At 47.5% G+C, this 21,287-nt stretch overlaps 1 protein-coding gene across 1 annotated transcript in view; it reads left to right on the top strand.

The window, feature by feature from the left end:
* Window positions 1–19,470, top strand: part of HEPHL1 (hephaestin like 1) — a 55,511-nt gene extending 36,041 nt beyond the window's left edge. The window contains exons 13-20 of the mRNA XM_048494266.1: window positions 58–197; window positions 7,499–7,633; window positions 9,804–9,910; window positions 11,023–11,245; window positions 13,556–13,695; window positions 15,122–15,281; window positions 16,515–16,577; window positions 17,648–19,470. Of these exons, the coding sequence (XP_048350223.1) occupies window positions 58–197; window positions 7,499–7,633; window positions 9,804–9,910; window positions 11,023–11,245; window positions 13,556–13,695; window positions 15,122–15,281; window positions 16,515–16,577; window positions 17,648–17,850 (1,171 nt within the window). The 3' untranslated portion in view covers window positions 17,851–19,470. The remainder of the gene's footprint in view (window positions 1–57; window positions 198–7,498; window positions 7,634–9,803; window positions 9,911–11,022; window positions 11,246–13,555; window positions 13,696–15,121; window positions 15,282–16,514; window positions 16,578–17,647) is intronic.
* The last annotated feature ends 1,817 nt before the right edge of the window (window positions 19,471–21,287 follow it).

Here is a 21,287-nt window from a genome sequence, read left to right on the forward strand (position 1 = left end):
CTTACTTGCTTTTTCTTGCTTGCTGTCTAGTTATAATCGTTCTTTCTTTCTTTTCAGTTATGGGCATGTATTTGTGAGCCAAGGTGAAGATCGCATAGGTTCAAAGTATAAGAAGGTGGTTTACAGAGCCTACAAAAGTGGGGATTTTTTGGAGCATAAGAAGAGGACCGCGAGGGAGCAACATCTACAAATCCTTGGTGAGAAACTTGGATGAGCCACCAAACAATCTGTTGCCTAAAAACACAAAACAGTGTACATAAAAATGGGTTTCGGTTTGTCCAGCAGCCTCGGACACAGGGCTGGGGGTGGGGGTGGCAATGCTCGTCCGGGATTCCATCTCCTTTAGGACATCTCCAGACCCGTTGATCGTGGGATTGGAGTGTTTGGGCCTTTGTTGGGACTCCCCAGAGAGACTGGCTGTTCTGCTGGTGTACCAGTCGCCTAGCACGCCGGCAGACAGCCTGTCACAACTTATTGCAGGTTGTCTCTGAATGGGCGCTGTTGCACCCATGTCTTCTGGTGTTGGGTGGCTTCAATGTCCACGTTGATTCAACCTCCTCCTCGGTAGCCGTTGATCTAGTGTCAACCATGGCGACGCTAGGTCTCTCGCTAGTGAACTCCAGGAGTCCCAACAAGGGCCACAGTCTAGACCTGATCTTCGTGGCGCGTGTGCATGTAAGCTTATCCTCTATTGATAGAGTGTGGTGGCCTGACCACTACGTCCTTAAGGCCCAGATAGACACTGTTGTGCCCCCCCATCTAGGCAACAGGCATATTTTAGCCTGCCCGCAGAGACAAATGGACCTGGAGCTGTTCCAGGAAGCTCTACAGGATACCCCACCCACTGACAGCACCCTCGATGTGCTGGTAGAGGGCTGGGATACCAGGCTCTCTGAAGCCATTGAGGTTGTCGTGCCTAAGTGCCCTCTCCGCCCGTGCGCCAGACTGGCTCCTTGGTATACTGAGGAGCTACGACGGATGAAACAGAAGCTGAGATGGCTAGAGTGTGTGTGGTGGCGGACCCTTGACGAGGTGACAAGACACTCGTATCGGACGTTTATGAGATCCTACGAGAGTGCTGTGAAGGCTGCGAAGAGGAGTGTGGGGTTTTTTTTGCTTTCTCTATTGCGAAAGCTAGCTCGCGTCCGGCACAATTGTTCAGAGTAATTCAATCACTTACGACTTCAGCGATGGGTCCCAAAGAAAAATTGGCAGTGAGCTGTGAGACATTTGCGAGCTACTTCACAGACAAAGTCCTGGCCCTCCGCTGAACCCTACCCGCAACAGTTGATACAGTATGTGAACTAGAAGCCCCTTGGCCGTCTTTGGGTCCTTATTTGGACCACATCAGCTGACTTGACCTATTGGATGTGGACAGAACACTGGCAGCTGTACAATCTACCACATGTTCTTTTGATCCGTGCCCTTCCTGGCTGGTGAAAGCCAGTGGGGAGGTGCTTCGGAGCCACCTGTTGTAGATTATCAATAGCTCTCTTGAGCAAGGAGCTTTCCTGGGGCGGCTTAAAGAGGCAGTGGTCTGCCCGCTCCTAAAAGACCGCTGTTAGATCCTGAGGATCCAGCCAATTTCCGCCCAGTTTCAAATGTATCTTTTCTGGGTAAGCTAATTGAGCGAGCGGTGGCAGATCAGCTCCAGCGATTTCTGGATGAAGCACACATATTGGATCCCTTCCAGTCCGGTTTCCACGCTGGCCATGAGATCAAGACGGTGCTGGTCACTGTTGTGGATGAACTTCAGCTTCACTTGGATAGAAGTGGGTCGGCGCTGCTGGTGTTGTTAGATCTCACCGCACCGTTCAACATAGTAGATCATGACCTTTTGGTCCACCACCTCGCTGATATCGGAGTCTGCTGGTCAGCCTTGGATTGGCTGGCCCCATTTCTCAGGGACTGCAGGTGGCATCGGGGGTGAGAACTCCAGGCTCTACCCCATTGAATGTGGGGTGCCGCTGGGGGCGATCCTCTCCCCGATGCTTTTTAATATCTAATATGCGCCCCCTGGCGAGTTTAGTCCGGAGTTTTGGGCTGCGGTGCCATCAGTGTGCCGATGACACCCAGCTCGTGTGCACGATGGAGGGCAGTCTGTCAGTGGCCCCTGTAGCTCTCCAGCGTTGTTTAGAAGCCGTGGCAGGCTGGTTGAGAGCAAATCAGCTGAAGCTAAATCCTACGAAGACGGAGGTCCTATGGCTGGGACGGGGAGAAAGATCGGTGGACTTTTGCCGGCCTTCGCTAGACAGTGAGGCCTTACAGCTAGCCTCATCCGTTAAGAGCCTAGGCGTGATCTTGGACCCAGCATTGTCGTTAGAGGTCCAGGTCGCTCAAACCACCCAAATGGCTTTTCATCACTTGCGACAGGCAGGGCAACTGGCTCCGTATCTGTCCCGTTCGGACCTGGCCACTGTGATCCATGCAACGGTCACCTCTAGGCTGGATTATTGTAACACGCTCTATGCTGGCCTGCCTTTGACGGTGATCCAGAAATTGAAACTCGTTCAGCACACAGCAGCCAGACTTCTTACAGGAACATCCAGTTGGAACCGGATTACTCCGGTCTTATACCATCTACACTGGCTGCCTATTGAGTTCCGAGCCATCTTCAAAGTATTGGTTTTGACCTTTAAGGCCATTAGCGGCTTTGGGCCTACATATCTGAGGACCGCATCTCCCCATATTGTCCCACTAGGGCACTCCACTCTTCAGAGGAGCGCCTGCTGGAAATCTCTGGCCCAAAAAAGATACAGCTGGCCTCCACGAGGGGCAGGGCCTTTTCAGCCCTGGCCCCTACCTGGTGGAACAGGCCCCCTAAGGAGACCAGGGCCCTGCGGGACCTACAGAGTTTCCGCAGGGTCTGCAAAATGGACCTGTTCTGCCAGGCTTTTGGCCAGCCGGGATGACCATCAGACCCCATATCATCTAGGCCTCCCATGGGTGGGGTTGGGGTTGAGAGAATGAAGTCGCCATACTTGTCTAAAATTGTGGGCTGGGAATTTTAATCTACTGTTTTATATTGGTTTTATTGTACTATTTGATATGGAAATGCTGCACCCCGCCCTGAGCCTCCGGGGGAGGGCGGTTTTGAAACGTAATAAACAAACAAACAAACAAATAAAAAGGGGAGATGAAAGAAATGGCCCTTGGGATGCCTGTACTCCCAATGGACAAAATGTGACCCTAAATTAATAAGCTTCGAACAGTAATAATCTGTTCCATTTGAGAGTATGCAGAGGTGGGAAGTATTTTGAATACCAGCAGGTCCCTCGGGTTTCATGAAGGTCCTTGGCAACATCAGGTTCCTCAGCTCCTTTAGGGCCAGGGGTCTCCAATCTTTTGAAGCCCATGGGCATCTCTGGAGATCTGACACTTGGTCCCAGTATGCCACAAATGGCTGCCACAAAATGGTTGCCACTGCTTACCTTCAGTCACACAGTACAGATCCTTGTGTTGGTGAGCAACATTTGTAAAAATCTGCATAGTCACCCACATTTTCAGTGGCCAGTCAGAATCTTTGCAAGGCAAAATCTCTACCTGGCCACGGCCGCTTTCTAAGAACACTTGAAGCTGCAGAGACTCAATAAGAGAATCAGCAACATGCCCAGAATTCAACTCAACAACTCATCAAAGAAAAGAAAAATGACACCTGCACATCATCAGCAGGCAAAACTAACTTTATTCGTGTACTTTGCACACTGAAATGGCAGGCGGCTGCAATGCGAACAGAGGAAACGTCCTTGGGAAATGTTCAGCAAATGGCGGGCGGCACAGAGAATCCCTGAAGCGGCAGAAAATGGTGGACGTGAGCTGCACAAAAAAACAAAAGCGGAAGCTTGAAATTTGGGCAGGAAAAATAAAGCATTCCCTGCTCTCCGCACAGCAAGCAGGGAATGTTTGGCAAACAGTTCCAAGGGGGAAGTTGCTAATTAACTGTTTCCAAAAGAAATGGTTAGAGGAGAAAATGAAATGTTTCCCAAACGTTTGGGGCAAAAAAGCTGTGCGGAACTCTTGCAGGGAAGGCAGAGATGGGATCGGGCAACTCTTAACAGAGAGCCAATATACCCATTAGAAGCCTCAAAGAACTGTTGGAAGTTGTTTGAACATACTGGCATACTGAGGAAGACGCACGAAAAACGTACTATACGTGCGAGACGTTTTTATGTAGAACCTACAGAATTGGAATATGGACTATATGGAACTGAAGCTTTGTTTCTGAACAAAGAATTGAATGGACTAAGTGATTATTTATGTTTAGTTATAAGAGTTGGAAGACTTATGCTGTATCTTTAAGAACTTTGTCAGAGAAATAAGGAAATGTAAATACAAATAGAAGTGTTAAGTTGTTTAATTATATGTAAGATCAACATATAAGATTAGACACAGCCAGAGTGCAACGTTTGTATTTTTGAGTTTATTTGGGCTAAAGTTGACATTGCACTCTTAAAGATAGTGGGGAACTCTTGCAGGGAACATTTTATTTACCTTCCTTAGAATATTTCATTTCTGTTGTGCGGAAAAGGCCAGTTATGGGCATAAGCCGTGCCCGTTGCCTTCTCCTGTACTTGTTGGCCTCAGGAGTGTTTCCAAGCAGCAGAGAGCTGGCTTCAAGTGCCAAGCGAAGTACTTTAATGGGCTGGGGAGGACAGATTCCAAGCTTTGATGCATCACTTTTTCTCAAAAGCAAGGTAGCAGATTGCAATTCAGACTTCCTACCAGGAGGTGGAGCAGTATCCTTGTAAAAAAAATCTGCTTTAACCTGGGGCTGTGTGAGGGTGCTGTCCAAGAGATTTTGAACTAGCGGGGGAAACTTGTCAACCAACCATCGATTTTAAACATCTCATTCAAAATAGATCAAGCAGGTCAGGGAACTTTCCGTTCAGGCAGGCATTTGAAGTGAGGGATCCACTTGGAACAGCTTTGCTGCAGAGGGCATTAGAAGATCCTGAGAGGGAATCTGAGCAAACTCTTCTCTTGACACACGTTTCATTGTAAATGAATGGAAGCTGCAGAGATTTACTTCCTGGTAACTAGTATTAGCCACTGTGGCTTTCACGAGTGTCTGGCTAGGAATGCCAAACTCTCGAAACTGCTCTCTTTACTGGTTTCCATGCTTTCTGTTCTGTTGGTTTGCAGACCAATAGACACTTTCATTTTATTCTATGAAACTACCTAATCTCAAAAAGAAGTGGTGCATAGATGATATAAGTTTCAAATAGTTTTTTAATTACAAAATTCAGTGCCCATTCTGAGATTAAATGTAAAGAATTCTGGATGATTTGGTGATCAAGATGTTGAAGGCAGCCCTGCTGGAATCCGCACGAGTACTACTCTGATCCATTACAACATTCTAGACTTCTGGGTGGAGCTCAAATCTCAATGAAAGGCCAACAGACAGCTAAAGAACTGGCAGCTGTGATCATAAACAACAACAGCAACAATAACAGCAACAACAACAACAACAACAACAACAACAACAACAACAACAACAACAACAACAACAATAATAATAATAATAATAATAATAATAATAATAATAATAATAATTCCTTGCAGACTCTGCAAGGAAGCAGACAAAACAATAGATCACATACTTAGCTGCTGCAAGAAGATCGCGCAGACAGACTTCAAGCAGAGGCATAATACTGTTGCTCAGGTGATTCACTGGAACTTGTGCCACAACTACCATCTGCCTGTGACAAAGAACTGGTGGAATCACAAACCTGAAAAGGTCACTGAAAATGAAAACGTAAAACTACTGAAGAAAACACCAATACTCCTGACCTCACAATTGTGGAAAAAAAGAAAGTGTGGATAGTCGATGTTGCAATTCCTGGTGACAGCAGAATTGATGAGAAGCAACTGGAAAAACTTACACGATACGAGGATTTAAGGACTGAACTACAAAGACTCTGGCACAAACCAGCAAAGGTGGTCCCAGTGGTGATCGGCACACTGGGTGCAGTGCCTAAAGACCTTGGACGGCACTTAAAAACAATCGGCGCTGACAAAATCACCATATGTCAGCTGCAAAAGGCCACCCTACTCGGCACTGCACGCATTATTCGTCGATACATCACACAGTCCTAGATGCTTGGGAAGTGTCCGACGTGTGATGGAATACAAAATCCAGCATATTGATCTTGTTTGCTGTGTATAACTGTTTTTGTATGAATAAAATAATAATGATAATAATGATAATAATAATCCTATTTGGAAGAAGCTGTTTATAATGTGACTCCTAACTTGAAGGGATTCCAGCTAAGGTGTTAGGAAGACATATTCACGGTAATACCTCCTATACAATTTTGGAGCTGTGCCTCCTATCTGTTATGGATGGCTTTTCCTCCTTCTGGACCCAGGTAGTGAGGCAGCAACATCATAGAATCCTAGAGTTGGAAGAGACCCCAAGGGCCATCAAGTCCAACCCTCTGCCATGCAGGAACACACAATCAAAGCACTCCCGACAGGTGGCCATTCAGCCTCTCTTTAAAAACCTCCAAAGAAGGAGGCTCCACCACTCTCTGAGGCAGTGAATTCCACTGTCAAACAGCTCTGATGGTCAGGAAGTTCTTCCTAATGTTTAGGTGGAATCTTTTTTCATGCACCTTGAATCCATTGCTCCGTGTCCTAGTCTCTGAGGCAGCAGAAAACAAGTTTGCTCCCTCTTCAACATGACATTCCTCCAAATATCTAAGCATGGCTATCATGTCCTCTTAACCTTCGCTTCTCCAGACTAAACATCCCCAGCTCCCTAAGCCTCTCTTCAAAGGGCATGGATTCCAGGCCTTTTACCATTTTGGTTGCCCTCCTCTGGTCACATTCCAGCTTATCAATATCCTTCTTAATGTCAGGATGGAGCCTGACCAGTGGCCGGGGGAGGGGGACCCACCCTCCTGGGCCAGGCGCCAGCTCGGTTACTCCCCCCTCCCTTCCTTAGCATTAGACTGATAACCAGGAAGGGCCACGGCCCTCCTAGGTGTGATGGTTCCTGCCTTTTGTGTTAATGTTTTGTAATTGAATCACTCTATTGTTTCCTTTGTTTCTATGTTGCAAATGCAGCACGTAGGCTGGTGGGGGCGGGCCCAAGGTTGTGGGGATTTAAGATCTATCCCTTGCCATGTGGCCTCAGAAATCGTCTATCTTTCGTTATGCCTTGATCTCCAATAAAGCCTATGGTTATAATCCTACAGCTTGCTTTATTCTGGGACTGAGGTCTCACACTTAAATCATGTCCATTTGATTCTTATGGAACTTTGGGATGAAACTGTTTCCAATCAGTGGTGGTAACTCTTATAATTCAGTGAATCCATACCTTATCAGCCCCGCCAGTTGTTATGGCTACAATTCCCATCAGGCCATGCTGGCAGGGGCTGATGGGAATTGTAGTCCATAACATCTGGAGTGCCAAAGGTTCGCCACCACAGATTGTATCGTCTTTTCAACACTGTCTCCTTCCATAACTCATCGTGTTTGTTTGTTTTTTAATTAGGGCCCTTGATTCGTGCTGAGGTTGGAGACACAATACTGATCTTATTTAAGAATAAAGCTAGCAGGCCTTACTCAGTCACAGCACACGGCATAGAAGACACAACAAATGGCGAAGAAGCACACGTCACTATGCCAGGTAAGGGGATGGGAGACACTATATCACAGTGATGGCGAACCTTTTCGAGACCGAGTGCCCAAATTGCAACCCAAAACCCACTTATTTATCGCAAAGTGCCAACACGGCAATCTAACCTGAATACTGAGGTTTTCGTTTAGAAAAAACAGTTGGCTCCGAGGCATGCGTTAATCAGGAGTAAGCTTGGTGGTAGACGGTGGCTTTGCTTTGAAGCAACCGTGTAACTCTTCCAACGAGTGAATCATGACCCTAGGAGGGTTTACTCAGAAGCAAGCCCCATTGCCAGCAACCGAGCTTACTCCCAGGTAAAAGATCACGCTTTAGTTCTTCGCATGAATTCAGTGGGGCTTAACTACCCTGCTTACCTACACTGCTTCCCCAAAACTAGGTATTAGGTTTAATGCTAATAATCGAGCCCAGCGGCCCAGGCCAGCCTAGATGGGGGGGGGGGGTGGACTCTGTTTGCGCGTGCCCACAGAGAGGGCTCTGAGTGCCACCTCTGGCACCCGTGCCATAGGTTCGCCACAACTGCTATATCAGATAAGAAAAGCTAGCCATGAGCCTTACTTTAAAAGTGAAAGGTTTTTAGGAACACCCCACCCTCGCCCCTTTAAAATGTCAATCGCAATTAGCAAAACTGTATCCTGACCTAGGTAGCCCAGGTTAGCCTGAGTTTGTCAGATCTCAGAAGCTAAGCAAAATCAGCCCTGGTTAGTACCTGCATAATGGGATATCCAGGAAAACCATGTTGCTATCCAAAGGCAAGTGATGGCAAACCACCTCTGCTCTGTTGGCTACAACTTGACTGCATTTTCCACTTTCACCCATCAAAATGTAAGCATTAAACTTCCTCTCCCTTTCTCTGCCTGGCCCTGACCCGAAACAGGGCTGTGTGTGTACGCAATTTTGTTTTTGTTTTCTACAGACTCATGCAAATCTGTTAATTCTTTAGCCCATTATCCATGGGGAGCTTACTGTGACCAAAAGGAGCGTTCACTGTACAGTGTTGCCTTTGGGGCATGTTCGCTGCTATTATCCATTGCCCTGTTTCCTTGCACTTCTCGCCCTGTCTGCAGCAGTGGAGGCATTACCCTTTATTTTGTTGTGGGGCTAAAGAACATCGTGTTCATTAGATTGACAGCTCCACCTTGTACAGCCCAGCCGAGCCGCATGAACTGACATAATTGAACAGTTTTGCCAATATTGCTTGGGCCAGTGTGGAATCACCTGTTAACATTTTTAAAAGCACTTTGGGTCTATCTTTTGCAATCTTAAAATGCAGTGTTATTTCAAATGGCTGCAATCTTCCTCAGATCAAAGAAACTTGTAGGTTTGTGAAAGTATCCTTGTTGCCACTTTTGAGATCCTTGATTGAAACAATCTTTATTTGTTTCTCAAATGCTGAAATGGGGGCTTTCCCCACTTACCTTCTGCTGCGCGCTATTCCGGGAAAGTAGCGCGGGGTCCAGCGGCACTCCCCACTTGCAAGGGCGGCAACCACACAGCCGCCCCGACGCTGCCGCTCTTGCACCACCTCAGCGCGCGTCATTCCTGGCGCTGAAGAAACGGCACCTTTTGATGACCCCACGCAGAGCGGGGAACCCCGAGAGCGCACCAGGAATGACGTGCGCTGAGGGGGCGCGAGAGCGGCGCGCAGCAGAAGCCCCATGGTTTCTCATTATCTTCTGCCATGGATCTAAACCAGAGGTCTGCAACCTGCGGCTCTGGAGCCACATGCGGCTCTTTCAGCCTTATACTGCGGCTCCGCGTGGCCTGGAGGTCAGAGGGTAGCGTGGGCGTGTCCCTCCAGCCCTCCAGAGCAGCGCTGGAAGGAAAGGTGAGTGGAGGGACTCCGACTCGGTAGATCTTTGGGGCTGTGGAAAACGGGTCCAAATGGCTCTTTGGGTGGTAAAGGTTGCCGACCCCTGATCTAAACAAAGCATATTGAAAAGAACTAGCTTTGATTTCTTTAGCCTGCATCTTTGCCATTGTGCACCCCCCCCCCCTTCCATAACAATTAGAAACTTAATTCCCTTTTGACTGAAAGATTTCACTTTAGTAAGTTTTCCTAGCAGGCTTGTATTTGCAAATCACAGATTTACTGAACTGAATTTTGGACCAAATTCTGAAACAACTTTCTTGTTCTATCTTAAACATGTACACACCTCAGGAGAAATAAGCATTTACCAATGGAATGTTCCAGAAAGGTCAGGTCCTGGCATCAGCGATCCTAATTGTATCACATGGGTTTACTACTCAACAGCGAATGTTGTAAAGGTAAATGATGAAATTGTGAGGAGTGGTATTTTATATATAACTTCTCTGGGAACACCTGTGGAAATCTTTTAATGTGCCCAGTTACAGGTTGGTTGGTTCCTGCTTTCTTGAGGAGAAACTTTAAGGCTTGGGAGACTTATTTGTATAAACGTGACAACAGAACAATTGCCAGCCCACCACGGGGGCCTCCTGAGTAATTGTCCATTAAAGAGAAAGTGCAGTTCAATGAAATGGAGTCCCTTCCACACATGTGAGAAATCTGAGCTCGCATGGCTGTCTGAACCACAGTTCAGGGACTCTCGTGGCTGTCCAGCTAAGTAAGGGGGGGGGGCAGAGTGGACCCAGAAAACAACCCTTCACATCAGATCTGCCTGACACTCCACCCCCACCTCTCCAGCCCCAGAAAGAGCAAGGAGCCTGCCACCAGCACAGAAGAAGAAGAAGAAGAAGTAGATGAGGAGGAGGAGGAGGAGGAGGAGGAGGAGTTTGGATTTATATCCTCCCTTTCTCTCTTGAGGAGACTCAAAGGGGCTTACAATCTCCTTGCCCTTCCCCTCTCACAACAAATACCCTGTGAGGTAGGTGGGGCTGAGAGAGCTCCGAGAAGCTGTGACTAGCCCAAGGTCACCCAGCTGGCGTGTGAGGGAGTGTACAGGCTAATCTGAATTCCCCAGATAAGCCTCCACAGCTCAAGCGGCAGAGCTGGGAATCAAACCCGGTTCCTCCAGATTAGATACACGAGCTCTTAACCTCCTACACCACTGCTGCCCCTTTCTGTGCTCCCCACCCCAGGCCGCAAAATGGGAGCCCCGGCAAATCAGGGACTGTTACTTTTCTGTGATCAAGGTGTCTCCCCTGCCAGGTAAGTATGACTGTTACTTTTCTGAACCAGACTTTGTGAGTTAGGATTCGGTGTCCTTTCTTTGTTTTCCATATTGACTTTTCAGCAAAGGTTGGCTTATGTAAATACATTTTTGTGTCAGTGCTAAAAGAGATACAATGGTCACTTCATTGCGCAATGCAAATACACACACACACGCACGCGCGCACACACACACACACACACACACACAATAGTCCCCACAATTTCCCATTTTTCTTTTTCATTCCAGGATATGAGCAGTGGTTTAATTGGGCCACTTATAATTTGCAGAAAAGGAGTGTTGAATGCAGAGGGTTTAAGGAAAGACATAGATCGCGAGTTTGTTCTTCTGTTCACGGTCTTTGATGAAAACGAGTCCTGGTACTTGAAAGGAAACGTTGAGAAATATCTACGCAAGAATCCAAAGGAATTCAATCACACCGCTGATTTTGTGGAAGGAAACAAGATGCATGGTACTTTGCTCACTAGAGGGTGTAGAAGGGTTGTTTTTTTAATAGTACCGTTTTGTGAAGCATTCCGTTTAGCCTCCCATTCACCATTACAAGGCAGATTTCGCAACAGAAAAATGAATCTGTGTATTCAGAAGAGTCACATTACAGCCCTTCCACACATGCAGAATAATGCACTTTCAATCCACTTTCAATGCACTTTGAAAGTAGATTTTACTGTGCGGAATAACAAAATCCTTGCCCTTTCCACACATGCAGAATAATGCACTTTCAATCCACTTTCACAATGGTTTGAAAGTGGATTTTGCTATTCTGCACAGCTGCAAAGTGCATTGAAAGTGGATCGAAAGTGCATCATTCTGCCTGTGCGGAAGGGGCCTAACTATCACGTCAATCTGTAGTGGGGGAAAGGTGCAGGTTTGAAGACTAATGTCTAAAAAAAGCAAAATCTGCACCCTTAGGGTGATTCTGCACAGGCAAAATAGAACACGTTCAGGGGTGTGAAAAAAGCATTATGGGGGAGAAGTTGCCACAGAACTCACCCCTCAAATGCTTCTAACTTGTTTTATTTTGCTGAATCTGGGTTAAATGAAAGTCGCTAAATTAGCAACTTTTCCCCTTTAACTGTCAGGGATGGCCCCTAGTTGATTGACATGCATTCCTAGCTTAATGTGATTGCTACAAAAAAATATGGGTGATGATTGTATCTAGTTGATTGAGATGCATTCCTGCTTCAATGTAATCGCTGCAAGATATATGTACTCAGCCTGCTATATGTTACCACTGTTGCAAAGGGACATTTGTCCTTGATCTCTGGTTTATGGTTTCACATGCTTTAGAGATAACTTTGCTTACCCCTGATATCTTCTGCTCCCATGGGAAACAGGATGTTTCCTTAACTCTGTGGGGGCCCGAGGCCAGGTGGTTTTATCTCTGACTGTCACTGACGTTGGCTCCAAAGTAACTCTTTCTCACATTGGGGTGCTGTGTGGTTTCCGGGCTGTATTTATTTTATTTTATTTTATTTTATTGGACTTTTATACCGCCCATCCCCGAAGGGCTCTGGGCGGTGTACAATATATAAGGATACAATATAAAAACAAGTAGACAATTAAGAGCAGCGATAAAAATTTACATAGCTGTAGTTCTAATTATATAAAAGCTCAGTGGGTTAAAATGGCGTCCAACATTCCAATAATAAAAATCCCTCCCCCCTCAGAAAGGGAGGCATGGTGAGTCCCAGTTGGTGACAGGCGGCCCAGATGTCGGGAATCTGTGGCTGGCATCTTCAGATCCTCTGAAGATGCCAGCCACAGATGCAGGCGAAACGTCAGGAGAGAATGCTGCTAGAACACGGCCATACAGCCCGGAAACCACACAGCACCCCAGTGATTCCAGCCTTGAAAGCCTTCGACAATACATCTTTCTCACATTCTTTGGGAAAACGGGAGGGGGGGGGATTATTTCTGAATAAAGGGGATAGCAAAAGCCGGGTTCACCAGAACTGGCTTTTTACCAGCTGGGAGCTTCTTTGCCTTCCAATAAATACTACAGGTCAACAATCTAGAGTTTGTTTATTGATCCAAGGTTTGAGACCTAACATTAACCCAGGTTTCACGTGCTTCCTGCTTGCCAATGCAAACTACGGCAAGAAGGAAGCATTCTGTTTCCTTCCCTTCCATCTACCATTAGAGTGGATTCTCTAGGCAGCCACCATGTTGTGTAGATATGTTGGGGGGGGGGATTCTCGGGTGGGGGGATTCTCAGATGTGTGTTTCACAGGGCTCCCAGTGATCCCGGGTGGTCCCTGCCCCTGCCTGCGTACAGCAAGACAGGCAACTCAGGTTCATTTAACCTGTTTGTGTTGCTTGTGCGGAAGGGACCAGCAGCACACTTCAAATAGAAATGTCCTAGACCACTTCCACATGGGGGTTCCCCTCCACATGAATATCAGGAAACTCCCATAGTAAAGGAAGGTTGAGTCCAGAGGCACCTTTAAGACCAATAGAGTTTATTTTTGATATAAGCTTTCTTGTGCATGCACACAACACAGCTAACATCCTGAATCACATAGTAAAGGGAAATGTATGGATGACTGGCTGTTGTGGGTTTTCCTAGCTGCGTGGCGGTGGTCTGGTCATTTTCACTCCTAATGTTTCACCTGCATTTACATCTGACAGCTATGTCTCCAAAATAAACATTGGAGTAGGAAAAGGCATATCAAACAGTGTGTTCTTTCTTGTTAACAGCAATGAGCCATTTTGATAAACTTGTTGATAAAGTATTGCAAATCCCTCCCTGTGATTATTTCAGCAATCAACGGAAAGATCTTCTACAACCTCCCAGGGTTAATCATGAAGGAAGGGGAAAACACGAACTGGTATTTAATTGGAATTGGAAATGAAATTGACATTCACACTGCCCATTTCCACGGAGAGTCCTTCCTCCTCAAGGTTGGTATCATCAAAATAATGCAATTGTAAATGAACATGGCAAGAAAACAAAAACAGGGTCCGCATCTCCCCTTGGCTTTGAGAGCACTGGAAATATTTGAACTAGGGAGGGCTGAAAATGGCCATAATGGCCACCTTCGCTCGAGTTCCTTTGCACTCTGAAATAATTTTAACTTTGACTTTATCCCAGTTCTCCTTGCAAGCTGTGATTGATAAGGCAATCTATTAAGTATCATGTCCTGACCTGGACAGCTCAGGTCAGCCTAATTATCAGATTTTTGAACCTAAGCATGGTCAGTGTTTGGATGGGAGAATAATGCAAAGGAACCCCAGTGTCTCTACACAGAGGCAATGGCAAACCACTTCTGCATGTCTCTTGCCTTGAAAATCCTATAGGGTTAAGAAAACACCAATTCTATAGGTTGTCGTAAGTCAGCTGCAACTTCTCTGCAAAAAAAAAAAAGACATCACAGATCCAGTTTGATCAAACAGGAATAATTTCTGTAGGAAGTGCCAGTTTTTAGAGGGATACGGTTTTTATTAATGATGAATGTTTATATAGGGCTTTCAGTGCCCAAACAACTTTGCATACATAGGGCTATTCAGCTTGGCTTGTGCTATGGCAGTGATGGTGAACCTTTTTGAGACCAAGTGCCCAAATTGCAACCCAAACCCCACTTATTGATCGCAAAGTGCCAACCCGGCAATTTAACCTGAATGCTGAGGTTTTAGTTTAGAAAAAAACGGTTGGCTCCCTCTTCCTCTGCCCCACCCACTCGAGCAGGCCTCTCTAGCATCTCTGCCTCCTCTGCCCCCCCTTCAAGCAACAGCCACCCAGAGCACAGGCACCAGGCCCACCATCCGAGTCCTCCCTGCTCACCGTGGTGCCCGCACGTTGTGCTCAGTGGCCCAGGCCAGCCTAGATGTGTGTGTGTGTGTGGGGGGGGGTTGGTTGGCGATTTTCCACCCCCACATGACCAACTCTGTGTGCGCGTGCCCACAGAGAGGGCTCCGAGTGCCACCTCTGGCACCTGTGCCATAGGTTCACCGTCACTGTGCTATGGCCATTTTCACTTTGCAATCTTGTCCTGGGCACCTTCTGAATAAATGGTCAGTGTGTAATCTCCTGAGAGCAGAGAGGTTGCAAAAATGTGTCCTTTTCCCCCCCAATAGAGAATTGTTGAGCCTTCTCAAACAGCATTGGATTTTTGCTGCCTCGTGTCTTTGGCCCCTTTCACATATGCAGATTAACGCACTTACAATCCACTTTGCAGCTGGATTTTACTGTGCAAAATAGCAGAATCCGCTTGCAAACAATTATGAAAGTGGATTGAAAGTGCATTATTCTTCATGTGCGGAAGGGGCCTTTGACTTGCTAGTGTTAGGTAGAACTTGCTTTGACAGTCCTTTTTATTTCTCGCCACAGACCGAGCATGAACACAGAGGGGATGTGTACAACCTTTTCCCAGGGACCTTCCAGACTTTGGAACTTGTGGCCTTTAATCCTGGGACGTGGCTTTTACATTGCCACGTGCTTAACCACGTCCACGCTGGGATGGAAGTAACCTACACTATCATCAGCTCTGGTAACGATATTTGAAAAGGCTGTTCTGGGATAACGGATGGTCGGCTCGCTTATTACATACTTTGAGAAGCCGCAGGGCCAGAATCAGCGTAGCAAGCAGAGGACAGTGTAAATTTTTGTACCAAAAGACGAACAGCCAAAAAGGATTTTTTTAAATGATGCTTGAAGGAATGTTCAGCTGCTTTGTCTGCAAAGCATTTTGGGATGCACTACCTCGGAGTATGGTGGAATCTCCTTCTTTGGAGGTTTTTAAACAGAGGTTGGATGTCCATCTGTCAGCAGTGCTTTAATTGTGTGTTCCTGCACTGCAGGGGGTTGGACTTGATGGCCCTTGGAGTCTCTTCCAACTCTAGGATTCTATGAGTAACACGCATTAGTTCAGGGGTCGGCAACCTTTACCACCCAAAGAGCCATTTGGACCCATTTTCCACTGCCCCGAAGATCTACCGAGCCGGAGAGGCAGCTCCTCACGGAGCCACCTCCGGTTCGGCCGCTCCACTCATCTTCTCTTCCTGGGAGGTGGGAGGCAGAGGCGCTGGGCAGGGAAATCCCCTCTGCCAATGGAGCAGGCAGCCGACTGCTCTGTGGGGCAGAGGGGGGATGGTGGCTGTGGGGACGGCAAAGGGGGGTGGCAGCTGCTCTGGAGGGACACGCCCACGCTACCCTCCAACCTCCAGCATGGGTGTGTCCGACCTCCAGCATGGGCGTGTCCCTCCAGCCCTTCAGAGCAGCGCTGGAAGGAGAGGTGAGTGGAGGGGACGCGAAAAGCGGCGTCCTCACGCATGGAGCCGCCTCCCGTTCGGCCCCTCCACTCACCGTTCCTTCCATCGCTGTTCTGGAGGGCTGGAGGGACACGCCCACACTACCCTCTGACCTCCATGCCATGCGGAGCCGCAGTATAAGGCTGAAAGAGCCGCATGTGGCTCCAGAGCCGCAGGTTGCAGACCCCTGCATTAGTTGTTTCAGTAAGGGAAACATACAAGATTCCTAATGTTTTGTCGAAGGCTTTCACGCCGGATTCAACTGGTTCTGGTGGGTTTTCCGGGCTGTGTGGCCGTGGTCTGGTGGATTTTGTTCCTAACGTTTCCCCTGCATCTGTGGCTGGCATCTTCAGAGGTGTATCACAGAGAAAAGTCTGTTTCACACACTGTTGCCAGATGAAGCTTTCAGCCTAAAAGTGCTGAGAGCAGAATGTTTATTAATAATACGCTAATTTACTTCCCTCTTTTCTCAGATCATCTGGACACAACCACAATGGATGATACATTCAATGTCAGTGGTGGGACTATTGCTCAAGGTATGAGGTGGGGGAACCAGTGGTGGGATTCTAATTATTTAACTACCGTTCAGCCCCTGCCACCCCTCATGCATTCCCACCTCCCGCGTGCCTACTTCTGCCCACCCGTCACTCATTTACCTGATTGTTGCCGCGCCCCCCCTTTCAATGTTGGGCGGGGGGAAGGTGAAGGAAGATGGCAGATGCAACTTGGACCACATGCCGAACAGGCTGGGCTTCTTTCACCGGTGAGGAGCGCCCAGTGGGCCCACAGCAGGTTGCTGCCGGCCCGGCCCCCCACACCTCCATTGGAGCCCACTGGAGCCCAATAGAGGTGGGGAGGCTGGCAGAAGCCGGCTCCGGGCTGGCAGGTTGCCCGAGGTCCCTGGTGGGGGAGGTGGCTGCTGGAGACCCCTGTGGGGGGCTCTGGCAGCCACCACCCACGCAGGCCTTCCTGAGACTCAGCAGCCAGCTGCTTTGGGGCTCTGAAAGCCCCCTCGCTCCCCCTCTCCTGGGAGAGGGAAGTACGGGGCTTTTCACACCTCAGAGCAGCCAGCTGCTTTTAGCAACCAGTTCTCCCGAACTGGTGCGAACTGGCTGAATCCCATCACTGGGCAGACCTAATGAACACATGAGTATAAAACATACGTTTGCAAATTAAAGATTCTTCTTATTTTTCCAGTACATTTTCAGGCAAATAAAAACTAGTAATGCGTGAAACATAAGGTGACCAGATGGTCACCTTTGTGAACTGGGACGGGCGGGTAGGTGGGCGGCCGCGTGCACGCAGCCGCAGGAGCACACTGCTTTCTGGGATGCTCCCGTTTCCCACCCTGTCACAGGGCGGGAAACAGGAACGCCCCAGAAGGCCGTGCGCTCCTGTGGCCGCACGCGCAGGAGGCTGCCGCACTGTCTTGTGCCCCAGAAGTTTCTTACGGGACATTTGGAAAAACCCACGGGACGCAGGACAAATTGTTTTAAGGCGGGACTGTCCCGCCAAAAGCGGGACGTCTGATCAGCCTAGTGAAACAGCAATTAGTGTTCCTGTTTTTCTGGAATGAATTCTTATGCACGCCTGTCTCGTCCCACAGGTAATGGCAGAGGAAGAATAGATTTTTTTGGAAAACGTTTGAACCAACAAGAGGCAAGCTTGGTTCTGAAAGCTCTTTTTGCCACCGGCCTTGTTCTTTTGACTACCCTCCTAATCCTAATGGTTCTTGCTGCTTGTCAGAAAAATAAGACCAAATATACAGCAATTGGACAGAAATGTGATCTCCCAATGGAATCTCTCTAATCAGGCACTTGGCTGTACAGAGGATTTCATTCAGTGTGCCTGTTACGTTGTTGGTATTGGCACTAATGAAGGGGCCTCAGCCGTCAGCCACGTGTCTTGAAGTGCGCAACGTAAGAAACTACGACGGGGACTTTGTGCATCGTTCAAAAGTGGGTAGGCCTAAAAAGACAGTGACAAATACTGAATGCAAGTTTGTTTTGCCTCCAGTTCAAATTGTCATGGGATAAGGGCAGTGGTGGGATTCAAATAATTTAACAACCGGTTCCGGTGGTGGGATTCAAATAATTTAACAACTGGTTGTTTACAAGCACTATTTTAACAACCGGTTCTGGCGAAGTGGTGTGAATCTGCTGAATCCCACCACTGGATAAGGGGAATTGCTACAATGACATCTTACGAATCCAAACAAATGCTATGGGATTACAGATAACAACTGAGGGCACAGAAAGTCATGTTCCCTACCCTACACAGCGCTGACTCAGGTTTCTTCCACACCTGACTTAATTGCAGCTGCTTTAGAACTGAACTACATACTTCACACAAGAGTTGTGTGATTAGAATCACTCAGGGTTTTTGTTGTTGATGATGATGTTCTTGTTTTAAATTAGCAGGACTACTGCCTTAAATATCAGGGCCAAGTTTCAGGGAGGGAAGGAGTGTTTAACCTTCTCCTCCCCCACCTATTCTATAGCCCATCTGAAGCTGCAGTTAGGTTTACAGGAAGAAAAAGATAGATGCAGACTCACGGCCGCTCTCCAATGCATCTGTTTTTAATTTGCTTATTTAAAAAACACAAGCGATTTTTATCACTCGTAGTTATGGACCTTGCTTACACCTATATAACTGAATGGCTGTTGTAGATTTCTGTGTAAGAAAGGAAAAGTGTATACGTTCTCTTTCCAGGATAAGATGTGGAACTACACCCAGCAGTCTAGTACAGCCAAGTTCCAGAAGCTGAATCCTAGCTAATTCTTACATACAAATATTATAAGCTTCTCTCAGGTTATAGATACGCAGTTCGGTATAGCCATATCTAAATCAGGTACTGTAATAGTGCTCATTTTGCCTCACAAACTTGATTCACGCACGGCAGAGAATGAGTGCAGAATCTCACTGCTGGGCCGGACGACCTGTACCAATATCAGAGCAAAAGTGGAGGATCACATTTTAGAATGCCATCCTATGCTTTAAACTTCTTGCAAACAGGAAATTTGTACAAGGAGTGGTAGGACCTTTCTCTCCACAGTTCTACTTTTCTTCTGGCAGAGGGTGTCGCCCCCCCCCCCCCAAAAATGTGAAGGAACATTTAAAGCTGGAATCCACCACCCGCACGTTGAAGAAATGGTATTGTCCATTGACTACCTCAGAGTTCTGCCACTTCATTCTCCTCAAGCGTGAATCGAGTCTTATTTAAGAGGAAGGGTGAGGGTAATGGGTTGGGTCGCATATTAGATTTGCACCTGGGAAGTATCGTCCACTCATAATTGTGCCTTGAGTTGGCGGAGATACGATGGGATAGAAATGTTACAAATAAATGACTCACTAAGCAGCCTTGGGAAAGTCCTCTTTTTGTACTGCAACCCTAAGAAATCATAAAGAGCTTGCTGGGATATTCCCAAATAAGTGCACGATGTTCGTGGCCTCTTATCATGAAGACTGACTGTGAAGATCAAATGGGAATTCATGAAGGGTACCCTGTGTTTCTCAAAATGAGAGGATTCAAATGTTACCCCCAAAACGAAGGAATTATATACTCAGAAGTCAGCAGCTCATGTAGTCCAGTTTAGCCAGCACTAAGCAGGGTTTAGTCACAGTTAGCACCTAAATGGCAGACCACGAAGGAAGGCAGAGATTTCTATGCTGAAGCAAGCAATGGTAAACCACTGATTTTTTCACAGAAGTGCTTCATGGGCTTGACCGTTCCCTCCTCTTCTTACAAAAAACAAAACCTCACCGCATTTCCTCCACACAATTACCGTGTTTCCCCGAATATAAGACAGTGTCTTATATTAATTTTTGCTCCCAAAGATGCGCTATGTCTTATTTTCAGAGGATGTCTTATTTTTCTGTGTTCTGTTCGTCGGGCATGCTTCCAAACAAAAACTTTGCTACGTCTCACTTTCGGGGGATGCCTTATATTTTGCACTTCAGCAAAACCTCTACTACGTCTTATTTTCAGGGGATGTCTTATATTCGGGGAAACAGGGTACTAGTTGTCCAGGTTTTTCTCTTAATCAAAGTGTGTTCTTGGTGTCCGTACTAGAGGGGGCAGCCGTGTTAAAATGAAACAGGAGCAGAGCAGTACCTTAAAGATCACCAAGCATTTCCTCAAGGGCCCCTTCCGCACATGCAGAATAATGCACTTTCAATCCACCTTCTCAATCGTTTGCAAGTAGAGTTTGCTATTCCACACAGGATTCCACACAGCAAAATCTACTTGCAAAGTAGAATCCAGCTGCAAAGTGCATTGAAAGGGCGGAAGGGGCCTAGCAAAGGGTTTTTGGGTTGCTTTTTTGGCAGAAGTTGCCTGCGTCATCAGTTGCATGAGGATGATCCTCACTTGGCAGACACGACATCTCAGACACAATGAGCTTTAGTCCATCAAATTTAACACTGGAATCAAGTCTTGCTTCTCTCTAAGATGCCACCGGATTCCTGTGTATTCTTCATTTCTGTAAGTGAAGATGTAGGAGTGTCAGAATCAGGCCATTATAGTAATAATAGGATGAGAGACATATATTTTTGTCAGAATTTTGAAGGTAATAAGAACATAAGAAAGAGCCAGCTGGATCAGACCAGAGTCCATCTAGTCCAGCACTCTGCTACTCGCAGTGGCCCACCAGGTGCCTTTGGGCAGAAGCGTACCAGGGCCAGATGGCGCCCGGAGACAAATTGTCTCCAGGACGCCCCCCAGGCTCTGCCCCCCACCACCCTAGTTTTTCCCCTGATGCCCCCAAGCTTCCCCCCACTGCCCTCAACCCTGCCCATGTCACCATGGACATGGGCAAGGTCTAGGGTGCCCACCTCCCCCCCAGACTCCCCCTGCTGGCTGGGTTCCCAGCCGGCAGCCTGCAGTCTCTTCTGAAGATAGGGGGGAGTCCAGGGTGGGGTTGAGGGCGCTTGGAGGCAGCTGGAAGTCAGATGGGGTCGAGGCACGTGAAAACAACGAGACAGCAGGACTTCCTGGTCACGTGGGGGGCCGATTTTGCGCCCCCCACGTGACCAGAAGAGTGGCGCCCGAGGACAAGGGGTACCCCTTGTCCCTAGGCAGATACGCCACTGCCTTTGGGAGCTCACATGCAGGAGGTGAAAGCAATGGCCTTCTGCTGCTGCTGCTGCTGCTCCTGAGCACGTGGTCTGCTAAGGCATTTGCAATCTCACATCAAAGAGGATCAAGATTGGTAGCCATAGATCGACTTCTCCTCCATAAATCTGTC

The sequence above is a fragment of the Sphaerodactylus townsendi genome, linkage group LG04, assembly GCF_021028975.2.
Source record: "Sphaerodactylus townsendi isolate TG3544 linkage group LG04, MPM_Stown_v2.3, whole genome shotgun sequence".
Taxonomy (NCBI): Eukaryota; Metazoa; Chordata; class Lepidosauria; order Squamata; family Sphaerodactylidae; genus Sphaerodactylus; species Sphaerodactylus townsendi.